This window comes from Oratosquilla oratoria, chromosome 33 (genome assembly GCF_046742065.1).
Source record: "Oratosquilla oratoria isolate Oo_2021 chromosome 33, ASM4674206v1, whole genome shotgun sequence".
NCBI lineage: Eukaryota > Metazoa > Arthropoda > Malacostraca > Stomatopoda > Squillidae > Oratosquilla > Oratosquilla oratoria.
The window spans coordinates 43,733,979-43,751,981 of NC_134809.1; the positions used below are offsets into that span (position 1 = coordinate 43,733,979).

Here is an 18,003-nt window from a genome sequence, read left to right on the forward strand (position 1 = left end):
ACCTCCCCCGACTGACAAAACTGGAGGAAAAACTTCAACAAATGTCTGACAACTGGGAAGTTAGGTTTGGCAAGATGACAAAAATCGCTGAGAGGTTTGAAAAATTGGAAAAACTAGAGAAGGCGAACAAAAACTTAACTGATGAAATAGAAGACCTAAAAAGACAGTTAAGAGAAGTAAAGGTGGAGAATGAGGAATTGAAGAGGAATAGTAAAGAAAACAGAGAGGCCATAACTAAAGAAGCTAAGAATTGGAAAGCAACCCAAGAAGACAATAAAGTTTCATTCACTGACATAGTCAAACAGCAATTGAAAGAACATACTGAAGACTCGGTTATTAAAGTGATGAGACAAAAGGAGAATATAGTAAGAGATTTAGCAGACAAGAAGAAATGTATAAATATATTAGGAATGGAAGAAAAACACAACCCAGATAGAACCACAAGAATCAAAGAGGAAAATGAAAAAGTAAGCCAATTACTAGAATCAGTTCAGGAAGATGAACCAGAAATTATGAAGCAAATTGAAGAGAAATTTAGACTCGGAAAGTATAGCACAGATAAGACCAGACCAATTAAGATCAAATTCAAGTCACAAACGACGGCAGAGAATATCTTATCCAAAACAGGAAAACTAGCAACAAGTGAACAATATAAAAAGGTATGGATAAAAAGGGAAATGAATAAAGAGGAAGAAAAAGAGAAAAGACTTGAAGCTAAGGAAAAAAACGAGAACAGAACAGAGTCAGAAAAAGAGAGATTCTATTGGAGAGTAGTGAATATGAAACTAAAGAAAGTCGACATACTAGAGAAAAACAAAAGGGAAACAGAGAACACAATGGAAGTGGCAGAAAACTAAGAGTGTCTTACACAAATATAGATGGATTAATAACAGGATTGAATGAGCTGAATGATTATTTGAAGGAAAAAGAACCAGACATAATGGGAATTGTAGAAACAAAATTAAAAGGTCCACTACCACCCAACAGTGTAGGACATGATGCATATAATTATTGGATTAGAAACAAAGAGACAAAACAAGGGGGTGGAGTTATGTTCCTGACTAAGAAGGATATAAACGTGAAGTGTGTCACATATGGAAAGAATACAGTAGAGATGATAATGATGGAAGTAGAAGACAGAGATAAGAAGAGCAGAAAGTTTGTGATAAATTATGTTCCCCCAAAAACAGCCTCATGGGAAGAGAGTGAACATAAAAGTATGTTAGAGGACACAAAGATAGCATTAAACAAGATAATGGAAGATGGAGGAAGAATAGTTATGATGGGCGACTTTAATTGCAAAGAAATCTGCTGGGAAGAAATGACAGTAAAGGGTGGAGACGGCTCATGGGGAAACGCTCTACTTGAGATGGTTACTGACCATACAATGACACAATGGATACAGGAGAACAATAGGTATAGAAATGAAGAAGAGCCATCGAGACTAGACCTAATAATTACATCTGAACCTAGAATAGTGGACAAAATTGAATATAAAACACCAATAAGTGAAAGTGACCACATATTGATTGAACTGGAACTTAATGAAGAAAAATATATGAAAAGAAATGAACAATATAGAAAAGGAAGAATGATGTATGAAAAAACAAACTTTGATAAAATAAGAGAATTCTTTCAAAAGGAAAACTGGGAAGAAATATACAAAGAAGAAACAACAGTAGAAGAGAAATGGAATATTTTGACAAAAATTTACAAAAAAGGAGTGGAAAAGTATGTCCCAAGACAAAAACAAGGAAAAGAATATGTAAAATGCTGGTACAACAAAAGTTGTAGGGAGTTAAAAGACAAAAGAGACAAAGCCTGGACCAGATGGAAAAAAGACAGAAGACCTGAAAAATGGAAAATATATACCTGTTATAGAAATGAATATGTACAAACGTGCAGAGAGGAAAAGAGAAAATATGAAAAAGATGTTATAGAAAAGTGTAAAGATCAACCAAAACTATTCTACAGATTTGTAAACAATAAACTGAAAAACAAACAAGACTTGGAGAATATAAGACAAGAGGGAGTTGAATACACTGAGGAAATGGAAATGGCGGAAATTATGAACAAACATTTTAAATCAGTGTTTACAAGGGAGAACATACAACCTGAAGAGAACGAATGGAAAGAGAAAGTCCCCCCTATGTAAGAAATAGAAGTAACAAAGAATGAAATATTAACACACTTGAGTAATCTTGATGTCAGAAAATCGCATGGACCAGATGAAATAGCAAACTGGATACTGAAAGAATGCAGGAATGAACTGGCAGACAAAATACATAGCATACTAAACAGTTCCTTGAAAGAAGGAAAAGTTCCAGAAGATTGGAAAAAAGCAAATATAGTACCTATATATAAAGGAGGAAATAAAGAAGAACCTACCAACTATAGACCAGTCTCTCTAACAAGTACAATAGCAAAAATTTGTGAAAGAATTATCAAAAGTAGATGGGTAAAATATTTAGAAAAAAACAAAGTGTTAAATCCAAGGCAATTTGGATTCAGACAAGGACGATCATGCGTCACCAATTTAATATGTTTCTATTCAAGGCTAATAGATATAATACAAGAAAGAGATGGATGGGCGGACTGTGCATTTCTAGACCTAAAGAAAGCTTTTGACAAAGTACCACATAAGAAGTTGCTTAAGAAATTAGAAACTGAAGGAGGAATACAGGGCAAACTACTAAATTGGATGGAAGACTTTTTGCAAGAAAGAAAAATGAGAGTAGTGATAAGAGACCAGCACTCAAAATGGGATGAAGTAATAAGCGGTGTTCCACAGGGAACAGTTCTGGCCCCAATAATGTTTGCTATATATATTAATGATATGGATGAAGGAATTGAAAGCTATATGAGCTTCTTTGCAGAGGATGCAAAACTACTGAAAAGAGTGAAAACTGAAGAAGATTGTGAATCACTACAGAGAGATCTAAATAAAGTACAGGAATGGAGTAGGAAGTGGGAGATGGAGTTCAATACAAAAAAGTGTAGTATAATGGAATTTGGAAAAAGCAAAAACAGAATAACAGGAGCATATATATTGGGAGAAGAAGGAATAAAAAAAGTAGAAAATGAGAAGGACCTGGGAGTCATTGTTATGAATAATATATCACCTGAGAAACATATAAATAAGATTTTTGGAGAAACTTATAATTTAATAAGAACAATCAAAGTTGCATTTACATACCTGGATGAAGAAATGGTGAAGAAAATTCTAATCACCCTGATAAGACCAAGATTGGAATATGCAGCAACGATATGGTCACCAAGTATAAAAAAATGTATAAAAAAACTTGAAAGAATACAAAGAGCAATTACAAAATTGGCACCAACACTCTCAAAACTATCATATGAAGAGAGACTAGCAAAACTTGAACTACAGACACTAGAGCAAAGAAGAGAGAGAGGAGATTTGATAGCTATTTACAGAATCATGAAAGGCATAGAAATTACTGATAGAGAGAATCTGATAAAATGGGATGACAGAAATACAAGAGGACACGGAAAGAAAATAAAAAAAGACAGCTATAGAAGAGATTTGAAAAAGAACAGCTTTCCTCACAGAGTAATAGACAGTTGGAACAAGTTAGATGAGAAAGTGGTGTGTGCAAAAACAATACATGAATTTAAAAATAGTTTAGATAAAATGAGATATGAAGACGGGACCCTACGAGCATAGCTCCCCTTCCCGTAAAAGACAACTAGGTAAATACACACATCGGACTGAGAGTAAAGATTGGAACTCTGGGGGGGGGGGGGGGAATGCAATTTTCATGGAGAGGGGGTGTCCCCGATTTAATGAAGCGGCCTTGCTGTGGATGTGCTGTGTCCTGCGACACTGCTGACCCAGGGCAGTGGACAGGGTGCAGGGATGACCCGTCATCTAGGAGGTGCTAAGATGGGAGGGAGGGTGGAGGGGTGTGGAGTGTTTTCAGGGATGAAATGGGTGGGAATGTTTTTGTGCCTTGTCCTTTTTGGCTACCCCCCTGGTAAGGGGGAAAAAAGCCTTGGTATATGTATGTATGTACCAGTGTTGTATTAGTAGGGAAGGGGAAAGCTCATGGTGTATTGGGCAGGCAAAGAAAAAGGAGAAGGGAGACATTATTGATGAAAATGGAAGAAAATGAGGAAGGGGATGAACAGGCTCTGGACATCAGAAAGGGTGTAAACAAAAGTTGCGCAGATAACACAGACGAGGTCAAACAGGTGAGTAGAGGTATTAAAAGTAGAAATATAGATAATAGTAGCACAATGGAAACAGGAGATAATTACTTCTATGGATTTAAGAGGGAAGAAATGACAACCTCCCCTGACTAATAAGACTAGAGTAGAAACTAAAAGAAAAATGAACGAAGCATGGGAGGTTAGGTTTAACCAATTAACACTAGTAACACAATGAGTTGATAAACTAGAAGAACTAAAGGAGAATCAAAACCTAACTAAAGAAATAGAAGAATTAAAAAGACAGTTAAAAGAAGTAAAAGATGGGAATAAGGAATTAAAGAGGAATAATAAAGAGAATAAAGAGTCCAAAGCAAAAGAGGTAAGTGGATGGAAAAAAATCCAAGAGAACAACAAAATTGAATTTAGAGATATAGTGAAACAACAGATGAAAGAACAAACTAAGGACACAGTATTAAAGTGATGAGAGAGAAGGAGAATATAGTAAGAGACTTAGCAGATAAAAAGAAATGTATAATTATATTAGGAATGGAAGAGAAGCATAATCCAAATAGGACTACAAGAGTAAAGGAGGAGAAGGAAACAGTAAACAAAATACTAAAATTAGTTCAAGATGAACAAGAAATAGGGAAAGAAATTGAAGAAATATATAGACTAGTGAAATACAATATAGATAAGACCAGAGCAATTAAGGTTAAATTCAGGTCACAAACGACAGTAGAGAATATCTTATCAATAACAGGGAAACAAGCAAGTAATCAGTATAAACAGGTATGGATAAAAAGAGAGATGAATAAAGAGGAAAGAGAAAATAAAAAGAATAGAAGCAAAGGAAAAAAACAAGAACAGAACAGAGTCAAACAAAAAGAATGTCTATTGGAAAAAGGATGTAGGTAACAGAAAATTAAAAGTGTCTTTGACAAATATAGATGGCTTAATAACAGGCGTGAATGAACTGAATGATTACCTGAAGGAAAAAGAACCCATCCCACTTGACATCTCTAAGTTGTATGTTCTCCCTCGTAAACACTGATTTAAAATGCTTGATTATAATTTCCGCCATTTCTATTTCCTCTGTGTATTCAACTCCTCCTTGTAGTTTCACTAATTCTGGTTTGTTTGTCAGTTTGTCATTTACAAATCTATAAAATAGTTTTGGTTGATCTTTAAATTTTTCTATGACATCCTTTTCTTATTTTCTCTTTTCTTCTCTGTGCACTTGTACATATTGATTTCTATAACTAGTATATATTTTCCATTTTTCAGGTCTTTTGTCTTTCTACCATTTTATCCAAGCTTTATCCCTTTTGTCTTTTAACTCACTACATGTTTTGTTGTACCAACATTTTACATATCCTTTTTCTTGTTTTTGTCTTGGAACATACTTTTCCACTCATTCTTTATGAATTTTTGTCAAATTTTTCCACTTCTCTTCTACTGTTGTTTCCTGCTTGTGTATCCTTTCCCAGTCTGCTTTCTGAAAGAATTCTCTTATTTTATCCAATTTTGATTCCATAAATCAATCTTCCCTTTCTATATTGTTCATTTTTTCCATGTATTTTTCCTCATTTAGTTCCAGTTCAACCAACATGTGGTCACTTTTACTTATTGGTGTCTTATATTCAATCTTGTCCGCTATTTCGGGTTCTGATGTAATTATTAGGTCCAGTCTCCATGGTTTTTCCTCATTTCTATACCTAGTATTCTCTTGTATCCATTGCATCATTGTATGTTCCATAATTGTATCAAGTAGTACATTTCCTCATGGGTCGTCTCCACCATTCACTGTCATCTCTTCCCAGCAGATTTATTTACAATTAAAGTCACCTATGATAACTATTCTTCCTCCATCTTCCATTATCTTATTCAGTGTTATCCATGTGTCTTCTAACATATTTTTGTGTTCTCTCTCTTCCCACGAAGCCGTTTTAGAAGGCACATAATTTACCACAAACTTCTTGCTCTTCTTATCCCTACCCTCTATTTCCATCATAACCATCTCCACACTATTATTCCATATGTAACATTCCTCACATTTATATCCTTAGGAACATAACTCCACCACCTTATTTTACTTTGTTCCTAATCCAATAATTATATGCACCATGTCCTACACTGTTGGGTGGTAATGGACCTCTCAATTTTGTCTCTACAATTCCCATTACGTCCGGTTCTTTTTTCTTTAGGTAATCATTCAGTTCTTTCAAGCCTGTTATTAACCCATCTATATTTGTGAAAGACACTTAATTTTCTGTTACTTCCATCCTGTTTTCAGTCTCCCTTCCATTTGTCTCTACTATGAACCATTTCCTTACTTTCATATCAACTACTCTCCAATAGAATTTCTCTTTGTCTCTGTTTTGTTTTTGTTTTTTCCTTAGCTTCAATTGTTTTTGTTTTCTCTTCCTCTCTTTCCTCTTTAGTCATCTCTCTTTATATCCATACATGCTTATATAGATCACTTTTTGCCAGTTTCCCTGTTTTTGATAAGATATCCTCTGCTGTCGTTTGTGACCTGAATTTAACTTTAATTAGTCTGGTCTTATCCACACTGTATTTCCTTACTCTACATATTTCTTCAATTTCTTTCTCTATTTCTTGTTCATCTTGAACTATTTTAATACCTTGCTTACTTTTTCCTTCTCCTCCTTTACTCTTGTATTTCTATTTAGATTATGCTTCTCTTCCATTCCTAATATAATTATACATTTCTTTTTATCTGCTAAGTCTCTTACTACATTCTCCTTCTCTCTCATCACTTTAATAAATGTGTCCTTAGTTTGTTCCTTCATATGTTGTTTCACTATATCTCTAAATTCAATTTTGTTATTCTGTTGGACTTTTTTCCAACCACTTACCTCTTTTGCTATGGACTCTTTATTCTTTTTATTATTCCATTTTAATTCCTCATTCTCATCCTTTACTTCTCTTAACTGTCTTTTTAATTCTTCTATTTCTTTAGTTAGGTTTTGATTCCCCTTCTTTAGTTCTTCCAGTTTATCAACTCATTGTGTTACTAGTGTGAGTTGGCTAAACCTAACCTCCCATGCTTCGTTCATTTTTGTTAGTTTTTCCTCTCGACTTACTAGTCAGGGGAGGTTGTCATCTCATTAAATCCATAGAAGTAATTACCTCCTCTTTCTATATTCCGACTCTTAATACCTTTGCTTAATTGTTTGACTTTGGCTGTGTCGTCTGCACAACTTTTGTTTACACCCCTTCTGACATCCAAGGCCCATTCCTCACCTCCCTCATTTTCTTCCATTTTCCTCAATAATGCCTCCCCTTCTCCTTTTTCTTCGCCTGCCCACTACACCACGAGCTTTCCCCTTCCCTATTAATAAAACAAAGGTACTCCCTCGTCACTGAAATCCAAGAAAATTGCATTTTTTTCCGGAGTTCCAATCTTCGTTGTCAATCCGACGATTGTGTGTATTTACCTAGTTGTATTTCACAGTAAGGGGAGCTATGCTCATGGTGTCCCATCTCCATATCTCATTTTGTCTAGCCTGTTCTTAAATTCATGTATCATTTTTGCACACACCACATTTTCATCCAACTTGTTCCATACAGTTATTATCCTGTGGGGAAAGCTGTTCTTTTTCAGGTCTCTTCTATAACTGTCTTTTTTTATTCTCTTTCCATGTCCTCTTGTGTTTCTTCCATCCCATTTTATTAGATCCTCTCTATCAATAATTTCTATGCCTTTCATGATTCTTTAAATAGTTATCAAGTATCCTCTCTCTCTTTTTTTTTTCCCAATGTCTGTAGCTCAAGTTTTGTCAATCTCTCCTCATATGATAGTTCTGAGAGTGTTGGTGCCAGTTTCGTAATTGCTCTTTGTATTCTTTCAAGTTTTGTTATACATTTTTTTGTACTTGGCGACCACGTCATAGCTGCATACTCTAATTTTGGTCTTATCAAAGTGACCAGTATTTTCTTCACCATTTCTTCATCCAGGTATGTAAATGCCACTTTTATCTTATTAAATTACAACTTCCTCCAACAATTTTTTTATATGTTTCTCAGGGGACATATTATTCATAATAATGACTCCTAGGTCCTTCTCTTTTTTCACTTATTCAATTTCTTCCTCTCCCAATGTATATGAACCCACTATTCTTTTTTTGCTTCTTCCAAATTCCATTATACTACACTTCTTAATGTTGAATTCCATCTCCCACTTCCTACTCCATTCCCATACTTTATTGAGATCACTCTGCAGCGACTCAGTCTTCTTCGGTGTTCACTTTTTTCAACATTTTTGCATAATCCGCAAAGAAGCTCATATAACTTTTCATTCCTATATCCATATAATTAATATATATAGCAAAACATTATTGGGGCCAAAACTGTTCCTTGTGGAACTCCACTAATCACTTCATCCCAATTGGAATGTTTGTCTCTCATCACCACTCTCATTTTCCTTTCGTGCAAGAAGCCTTCCATCCACTTAAGTAGTTTGCCCTGTATTCCTCCTGCAGTTTCTAATTTCTTTTGTAATTTCTTATGTGGCACCTTATCAAAAGCTTTTTTCAGGTCTAGAAAGGCACAATCAGCCCATCCATCTCTTTCTTGTATTATATCTATTAGTCTTGAATAGAAACACATCAAATTTGTGACGAATGATCTTCCTTGTCTAAATCCAAACTACCTCGGATTTAGTACATTGTTTTTTCCAAATGCTTTACCCATCTAATTTTGATCATTCTTTCACAAATTTTAGCTACCGTACTTGTAAGAGAGACCAGTTTATAGTTTGTAGGGTCTTCTTTGTTTCCCCCTTTCTATATTGGTACTATATTTGCTCTTTTCTAATCTTCTGGAACTTTTCCCTCCTTCAATGAACTGCTTATTAGACTATGTATTTTGTCTGTTAGTTCATTCCTGCATTCTCTCAAAATCCAGTTTGCCATTTCATCTGGACCATCCAATTTTCTGACATCAAGTTTACTCAAGTGATTCATTATTTCATTCCTTGTTACTTCTTTCTCTTTCATGGGGGGACTTTCTCCTCCCACTCGACATCTATAAGTTGTATATTCTCCCTCGTAAACACTGATTTAAAATGCTTCTTCATAATTTCTGCCATTTCTATTTCCTATGTGTATTCTATTCCTCATTGTTGTAGTTTCATTAATTCTTGTTTGTTTTTCAGTTTGTTGTTGACAAATCTATAAAACAGTTTTTGTTGATCTTTACATTTTTCTGACATTCTTTTCATATTTTCTCTTTTCTTCTCTGCGTACTTGTACATATTCATTTCTATAACCAATATATAGTTTTTCATTTTTTGGGTCTTTTGTCTTTTTTCCTTGTTTTACTTCTCTGTTTCTAATCCAATAATTATATGCACTGTTGGGTGGTAATGGACCTTTCAATTTTGTCTCTACAATTCCCATTATGTCAGGATCTTTTTCCTTCAGAAAATCATTCGGTTAATTCAAGCTGTTATTAAGCCATCTATATTTGTGAAAGACACTTTTAATTTTCTGTTACCTCCATCCTGTTTTCTGTTTCCTTTCTATTTTTCTCTACTATGAACCATTTCCTCACTTTCATATCCACTATTCTCCAATAGAATTTCTTTTTCTCTCTGTTCTGTTCTCGTTTTTTTCCTTAGCTTTGATTTTGTTTTCTCTTCCTCTTTATTCATCTTTTAATCCATACCTGTTTCTACTGATCACTTTTTGCTAGTTTCCCTGTTTTTGATAAGACATTCTCTGCTGTCGTTTGTGATCTGGTCTTGTCTATACTGTATTTCCTCAGTCTATATATTTCTTCAATTTCTTTCTCTATTTCTTGTTCATCTTCTTGAACTATTTTTAATACCTAGTCTACTTTTTCCTTCTCCTTTACTCTTGTAGTCCTATTTGGATTATGCTTCTCTTCCATTCCTAATATAATTATACATTTATTTTTATCTGCTAAGTCTCTTACTGGAAGTGAGCATTAAGGGAGAGCGACTGGAGGAAGTGGATAGTTTTAGATACTTGGGTGCAAATATGCAGGAAAAGGTGGAGTGAAGGTGGAGGTAGAATGTAGATTGAGAGAAGTGAGTAAATGCCTTGGTGGATTGAAGATTTGGGAATGGATGCTAAGAGGAGACTGTATGAAGGAGTGATTGTGCCAACAGCACTGTATGGGGCAGAAACATGGAACATAAGAGAGGAAGAGAGGAGGAGTTTGAATGTGTTTGAGATGAGGTGTCTGAGATGTATGATAGGGGTTACTAGGTTGGATAGAGTGAGAAATGAGGAGGTGAGGAGGAGAACAGGGGTGGAAATGGAGTTGGGAGATAGGGTTGATGAAAGTATTAGGATGGTTTGGACACATGGAAAGAATGAGTGAAGAAAGACTAGTAAAAGAGGTATGGAAGGCAGATGTGGAGGGAGTGAACATGAGGGGACGTCCTAAGATGAGATGGATGGATGGGGTGAAGGGGGTTTTGGGGAAGAGGGGAATGTCTGTTGAGGAAGGACAGGAGAGGACAGAAGACAGGGGTGATTGGAGAATGGTTGTATATGGATGATGTTGTGATATACGAGGTGGAATGGGTGGGGGGATGGGGGGTGATGTAGTATGTGTGAGCAAAATTTGACGCAGCTCGAAGGGATTTCTCACCGTCTTCTCTTTTTCTGCATGGGGGGACAGAGAGGGGGGGGTCGCCGATTTAATGAAGCAGCCTTGCTGTGGATGTGCTGTGCCTTGCGACACTACCTCCGACCCAGGGTAGTGGACAGGGTGCAGGGATGACCCGTCATCCAGGAGGTGCCAAGATAAGAGGGAGGGTGGAGGGGAGTGGAGTGTATTTAGGGATGGAATGGGTGGGAATGATTTTATGCCTTTTCCTTTTTGGCTACCTCCCTTGTAAGGGGGAAAAACCCTTGGTATATGTATGTATGCAAGTCTCTTACTATATTCTCCTTCTCTCTCATCACTTTAATAACTGTGTCCTTAGTGTGTTCCTTCATCTGTTGTTTCACTATATCTCTAAATTCAATTTCATCATCCACCTGAACTTTTTTCCAACCACTTACCTCTTTTGCTATGGACTCTTTATTCTCTTTATTATTCCTCTTTAATTCCTCATTCTCATCCTTTACTTCTCTTAACTGTCTTTTTAATTCTTCTATTTCTTTATTTAGATTTTGGTTCTCCTTCTTTAGTTCTTCCAATTTATCAACTCTTTGTGTAATTAGTGTGAGTTGGCTAAACCTAACCTCCCATGCTTCATTCATTTTTGTTAGTTTTTCCTATAGACTTGCTAATTGGGGGAGGTTGTCATCTCCTCCTTCATTAAATCCATAGAAATTAGCTCTACTTTCTACTGAGCTGCTCTTATCTATATTCCTACTTTTAACAGCTTTGCTTACTTGATTGACATTAGCTGTGTCGTCTGCACATCTTTTGTTTACAGCCCTTCTGACTTCCAAGGCCCGATCCTCCCCTTCCTCATTTTCTTCCATTTTCCTCAATAATGCCTCCCCTTCTCTTTTTTTCACCTGCCCACTATACCACAAGCTTTCCCCTTCCCAACTAATATAACATAGGTACTCCCTTGTCGCTGAAATCCACAAAAATGGCTTTTTTTTTCAGAGTTCCAATCTTCGCCGTCAATATGACGATTGTGTGTATTTACCTAGTTGTATATTACGGGACAAGAGCTATGCTTGTTGTGACCCATTTTCGTATCTTTTCACATCCAGTTTATTCATAAAATCTTGCATAGCTTTGGAACTCACTTTCTCTGTTTAGTTTGTTCCAGACATCAATCACTCTATGTGGGAAGCTATTCTTTTTCAAATCTCTTCTGTAACTGTCCTTCTTCAGCTTCTTTTTGTGTCCTCTTGTTTCTCTTCTGTCCCATTTTAATACGTCATCTCTATCAAGAATTTCTATCCCTTTCATAATTCTGTTAATGGTCAACAAATCACCTCTTTCTCTTCTTTGTTTCAGTGTTGATAGATGTAATTTCTCCAATCTTTGTTCGTATGTCAAATTTGATAGTGTAGGTGCCATTTTTGTCGCTGCTCTTTGAATTCTTTCTAATTTTCTTTTTTCTTTTCTTTTCTTTTTTTGTGCTAGGTGCCCATAGTGTTGCAGCATATTCTAGTTTAGGTCTTTTTAGTGCAACCACTATTTTCTTTACCACTTCTTCATCCATGTAGTCAAAGGCCACTTTCATTGATCTAGTGCAACCACTATTTTTTTTACCACTTCCTCATCCATGTAGTCGAAGGCCATTTTCATTTATCTTAATAAGTTAAAAGTCTCTCCAAATAATTTACTGACATGTTTATCAGGTGTCAAGTCACTTGAGATAATCACTCCCAGGTCCCTTTCTGAGTCGACTTTTTTGACTTCCTTGTTACCAAATTTATATTGACCCGATATTCTATTTTTGCTTTTTCCAAATTCCATTATACTACATTTCTTAATGTTAAAGTTCATTTCACACCTCTGACTCCATTCCCATATTTTGTCCAGGTCTTCTTGTAGCGATCTGCAATCTTCTTCTGTGCTTACTCTCTTGAGTAATTTGGCATCATCAGCAAAGAAGTTCATGTAACACTTCACTCCCTCATCCATATCATTTATATATATGGCAAACATTAAAGGAGCCAAAAGAGAGCCTTGTGGGGTGCCATTTATCACATCTTCCCAGTCATCTCTTTCTTGTATTATTTCAATTAATCTCAAGCCAAATTGTTTAGGGTTTCATATTTTATTATCTTCCATGTGTTTGATCCATTTGTTTCTGATAACTTTTTCGTATATTTTTGCTACTGTGCTTATAAGGAATACCAGTCTGAAGTTTGTAGGATCTTCTTTGTTTCCTCCTTTATATACATATGTAAAGATTGACAAATTATGGAGGAGTGGTGGCAAATGAAATGTTAAGGCTAGAGTATGGATTTTTATTCAGACCAGACGTTTCAACCTCCTAGGTTCTGTGGACTGAAGCTGGGAGAAGACATCAAACTGGTTAACAACTTTTATTTGGGAACGGCTTCTCCCACTGCGATCTGACAGGACTTTACAGATCTCACCTAGGTCACTTAACCCCACACTCACTGACCAACTGTGTGGATTTTTGGGCCTAGGACATAAACCATCCTCCATACTCTAGCCTTAATGTTTCATTTGCCACATATCTTCCATATATATATATATATATATATATATATACAGTCAAACTTCGGTTTTCGAACATAATCCGTTCGAGAAGGCTGTTCGAAAAGCGATTTGTTCGAAAACCGAAACAATTTTTTCCCATTATAATCAATATAAATAATTTTAATCCGTTCCAAGTCTAAAAAACAACTTTTTCTATTTTTTTTTTTTTACTATTTTACACCATAAACTGCACTGTATACTGTTTACCATAAATAAGTGTATCCCACTTCTTTTCTTAAACTTTTCAAACCACCCTCTGCTTGCTTTAAAATCAAACCCTTCCGGAATAATGCTAGGATCTTTTTTTATCAAATCTTCATACAATTGTCTTGCTTTGGCACAAATTGCATCTTCACTAAGAGTATCACCTGCTAACTGTTTCTCATTTACGAAAATCAGCAAAAGTTTCTCCACTTCCTCCAATACCTGTGGCCTTTGTTTGCTAAAAACACTTGATCCTTTAGCCACATCACTTGCTTTAACCTGGTCTTTATTTTTTAGGATGGTGCTTATCGTCGATTTCGCCATCCCAAACTCCTTAGCCAACGCAGACACACGAACGCCAGATTCATATTTCGCTATTAATTCTTTTTTAGATTCAATAGTTTTGCGCACTACTTTCCTCTTTTCTTCACCACTTGAATTTGCTTTCTTTGGACCCATGATTAGGGGCTAATACACGATGCAAAGATGAAAAAAAAGTCAGATTTACGTAAATAAGAACGAACACGTCTGCTCGGAATGAACTTTGATCGCAAATGCGCTACGGAGGAAGTGTCCTTAGCGTTCGAGTTCTCTCGGCTCGCGAGTGAGCCGCGTTCGGGTACGCTCGGCTTCTTTCGGTTTGTTCGAGAGCCGAAATTTGGTCGAGTTCTGAGACGTAAAATTCTCGAACTTTTTGGTCGAAAACCGATTTGGTCGAGAACAGAAGCGTTCGATAACCGAGGTTTGACTGTATATCAAATGTATCATCTAAGTTTTTATATAATTTTTTTCTTGACTCCCAATACCTGAAGGTTACAGAATACAAAATAGAGAAAAAAATATTATTTTCCATTCTGCATTCTATCATATATAATAAAACCTACAACATAATAATTATGAAAAAAATATGTACAACTAAGTTTTTAAACATGAAATTCAGTTTAAAGGACATTGCAGCTTGACAATCTACTGACCTTCGATTTCTAACTGAAAGATCTGGCCATAATAGAAGACTTTCTTCATTAATTTGCTGTAAATAAAGTAGTACTAATTAGAAGACTGACTTCAGATCTTAAACCATTTATGCCTATTACATATTACCAAAACTCATGTTAAAACTACATAAATACTGTACATACACATTCCGAAACACCTGGTCTCCCTTAACAGGGAGTTGGCTAAGTCCTACACTGGTTCATATATTGTTCATTGTCCTTCCCATCTTAACACCTCATGAATGAAAGCTCATCACTTCCCCACCACACTATTGGATCAAAAGCAGTGCAGCATGAAAGGGTATTACCAAAACAGGGTCCAACATCTGGAGCTGGTATCCCCCACTGTTTCATTATATGATGACCACTTCTTTATCCACTTGAAAAATTCATGGAGTAGATAAGAACATCCTTTTAGGCTGCATCACTTCCTCGTCCATTTCCAACCATTATCCATTTACTCCAATCTTTTGCCTTTCTACCTCGTTTGATGAACATTACTCTTGCATCCAGTGCAACCTTCATCCCATTCCTTCACCTCATTCTTGGTCTTCCTCTCAAGTTCACTCCATCCATTTCTGCCTTCCAGTCTCTTTACTAGTCTTTCTTCACTCATTCTTCCCATATGCCCAAACCAGCTCAGCAATCTTCAATCAACCCATCTATATTTCTCACTTTATCCATCCTCATAACCCCAACCAAAAATTTTATATAATTAATCTCAAAACACATTTCGGCTTTTCCTTTCCACCTTCAAGTTTCAAGTGTTCAACACAGCAGAAAAAAAGTATCAGCAACTCACCATAAGGGAATGGCCATCTATACCTCTTCTGAGAAAAACTTCACAGCATTCTGCAAGCTGCACCTGTAGGCCAGACATGATCATAAGTCAACATGCAGCATCTCACCTTAAATGCAAACAACTTTGTCAAGCAAAGAATATACATGACCCCTGACATTTGCTAGATTTAGGGGTGCAGTGCTGCTGGAACTCACCAGATTATTGCTCCAGCACCTCTGTAAATGGGTGATCAATGGGATGGGGGAAGGGAGAGAGGGTGAGGGGATGATGTCTTATGGGTGCTGGTTAGAAAGAGCAGAAAAATATTTATATTACTTTTTTTTTTTTTTTTGTCAGGCCCTGAAGAGTTCCAGCACCTATAAAAATGGCACTAAACCCCTGGGGGACACAGAATAATTTCCAAGCTCCCAAGACCCATGAAACCAAAGAAATAACTACCAGAAGGCACTTACATACATATAACAATGGCTTTTTCCCCTTTGCAAGGGAGGTAGCCAAAGTCTAAGGCATAAATCCACTCCCCCCCATTTCATCTCCACATATTCCATTCCCCTTCACCACCACTCCTTCCCTCTTTACTTGGCTCCTCCTGAATGACAAGTCATCCCTACATCTCGCCCACTACCCTGGTTCAGAAGCAATGTAGCAAGACACAGCACATCCACAGCAAGGCTACTTTATTTAATTGTTGACCCCCCTCTCTGTCCCCTCATGCAGAAAATTAGGAGAAATTCCTTTGGACTGTGTCAAAATATAATTTACACTTGCTCCCTCACCTCCCATCCCCTATCCACTTCCTTCCATGCATCAAAGAATCATCCATACACAACCATTCTCCACTCACTCCTATCTTCTGTCTTCTCTCTTTCTTCCTCAACAGACATTCCTCTCTTTATCAATGCCCCTTTTACCCCATACATTAATTCTATCCTTGGTCACCCACTCATATTTACTCCTTCCACCTCTGCTTTCCACACCTCTTTTATTAATCTTTCTTCACTCATCCTTTCCATGTGTCCAAACCATCAACCCTATCTCCCATCTCTCCTTCTGCCCCAACTCTCCTCCTCATTTCTCACTCAATCCAACTCAGTAACCCCTATCACACTTCTCAGGCATTTAATCTTAAACCACACAAAACGTCACTAAGAAAAATCAAAATAATAGGTGGTGTACAAGGAAAGTTATTGAAATGGATGGAAGATTTCTTGAACAGGAGAAAAATGAGGGTGGTACTTAGAGACAAAAACTTGACCTGGAAAGAAATAATAAGTGGAGTCTCATAAGGTTCTGTATTGGCTCTGATAATGTTTGCCATATATATAAATGACATGGTTGAAGGTGTGGAATGTTATATGAGCTTCTTTGCAGATGATGCAAAACTACTAAAGAAAGTAAGTACAGAGGAAGGTTGTGAACCACTACAGAAAGACCTGGATAAAGTGTAGGAATGGAGTCAAAAGTGGGAAGTGAACTTCAACATCAATAAATGTAGTATAATGGAGTTTGGACAAAGTAAAAATACAATATCAGGGCATTATAAAATTGGTACAAAGGAAGTAAAAAAAGTTAGCTCAGAAAGGAACCTAGGAGTAATTATAAGCAAAGACATGTCACCAGACAAGCATATCAACAAAATAGTTAGAGAAACCTTCAATTTACTAATTGACTACTTGGATGAGGAAATGGTAAAGAAAATATTAGTCACACTGATAAGACCAAGACTGGAGTACACTGCAACACTATGGACACCCAGTACAAAAAATAATATAAAGAAATTAGAAAGAATTCAAAGAGCAACAACAAAGATGGCACCAACACTCCCTAAATTGACATACTAACAAGGATTGGCCAAACTGGAACTACCAACCCTGGAACAAAGAAGAGAAAGAGGAGATCTACTGGCCATTTACAGAATTATGAAAGGGATGAAAGTCCTCGACAGAGAAGACTTATCAAAGTGGGATAAGAGAAAAACAAGAGGACATGAAAAAAAACTCAAAAAGGATAGTTATAGAAGAGATCCAAAAAATAATAGTTTCCCAAACAGAGTGGTAGATATCTGGAACAAATTGGATGAGGCAACAGTGTGTGCAAAAACTATACAAGAATTTAAGAGCAAACTAGATGCTGAAAGATACAAAGATGGGCATTACAAGCATTGCTCTCTTCCCATATAATACAACTAGGTAAATACATTTAAACTCTTCCTCTTTTATTTTCCATATTTCTGCCCCATACAGTGCTTTCGGCACAATTACTCCTTCATACAATATCCTTTTAACATCCATTCCCAAATGTCTATATCTCATTACACTTTTTAATCCACCAAGGCATTTACTTGCTTCTCTCAATCTACATTCTACCTTCCACTCCTCCTTTTCCCGTCACATTTGCCCAATTATCTAAAGCTACCCACTTCCTCTAGTCTTTCTATCTTAATACTCACTTCCAATATTCTGTCATCCTTTCCCTTTATACATCTCATCACCTTACTTCCACCCACATTCATCTTCAACTTCCTTCTTTCGCACACCTTCCCAGATTCTGTCACTAACTTCCTCAATCCCTCCTTTGATCCTGATATATGCACAATGTTGTCAGCAAACAACAACTGGCTTATCTCCCATT

The 18,003-nt window shown here is 36.4% G+C and overlaps 1 protein-coding gene across 7 annotated transcripts in view; it reads right to left on the bottom strand.

Annotated features, from left to right (window-relative positions):
* Positions 1-18,003, bottom strand: part of LOC143017865 (uncharacterized) — a 466,837-nt gene that overhangs the window by 415,783 nt on the left and 33,051 nt on the right. For all 7 annotated transcript variants that reach the window (XM_076172851.1, XM_076172852.1, XM_076172856.1 and 4 more), the window contains exons 3-4: positions 15,373-15,435; positions 14,550-14,605 (exon numbers count right to left, since the gene is read on the bottom strand). In XM_076172851.1, the coding sequence (XP_076028966.1) occupies positions 14,550-14,605; positions 15,373-15,435 (119 nt within the window). The remainder of the gene's footprint in view (positions 1-14,549; positions 14,606-15,372; positions 15,436-18,003) is intronic.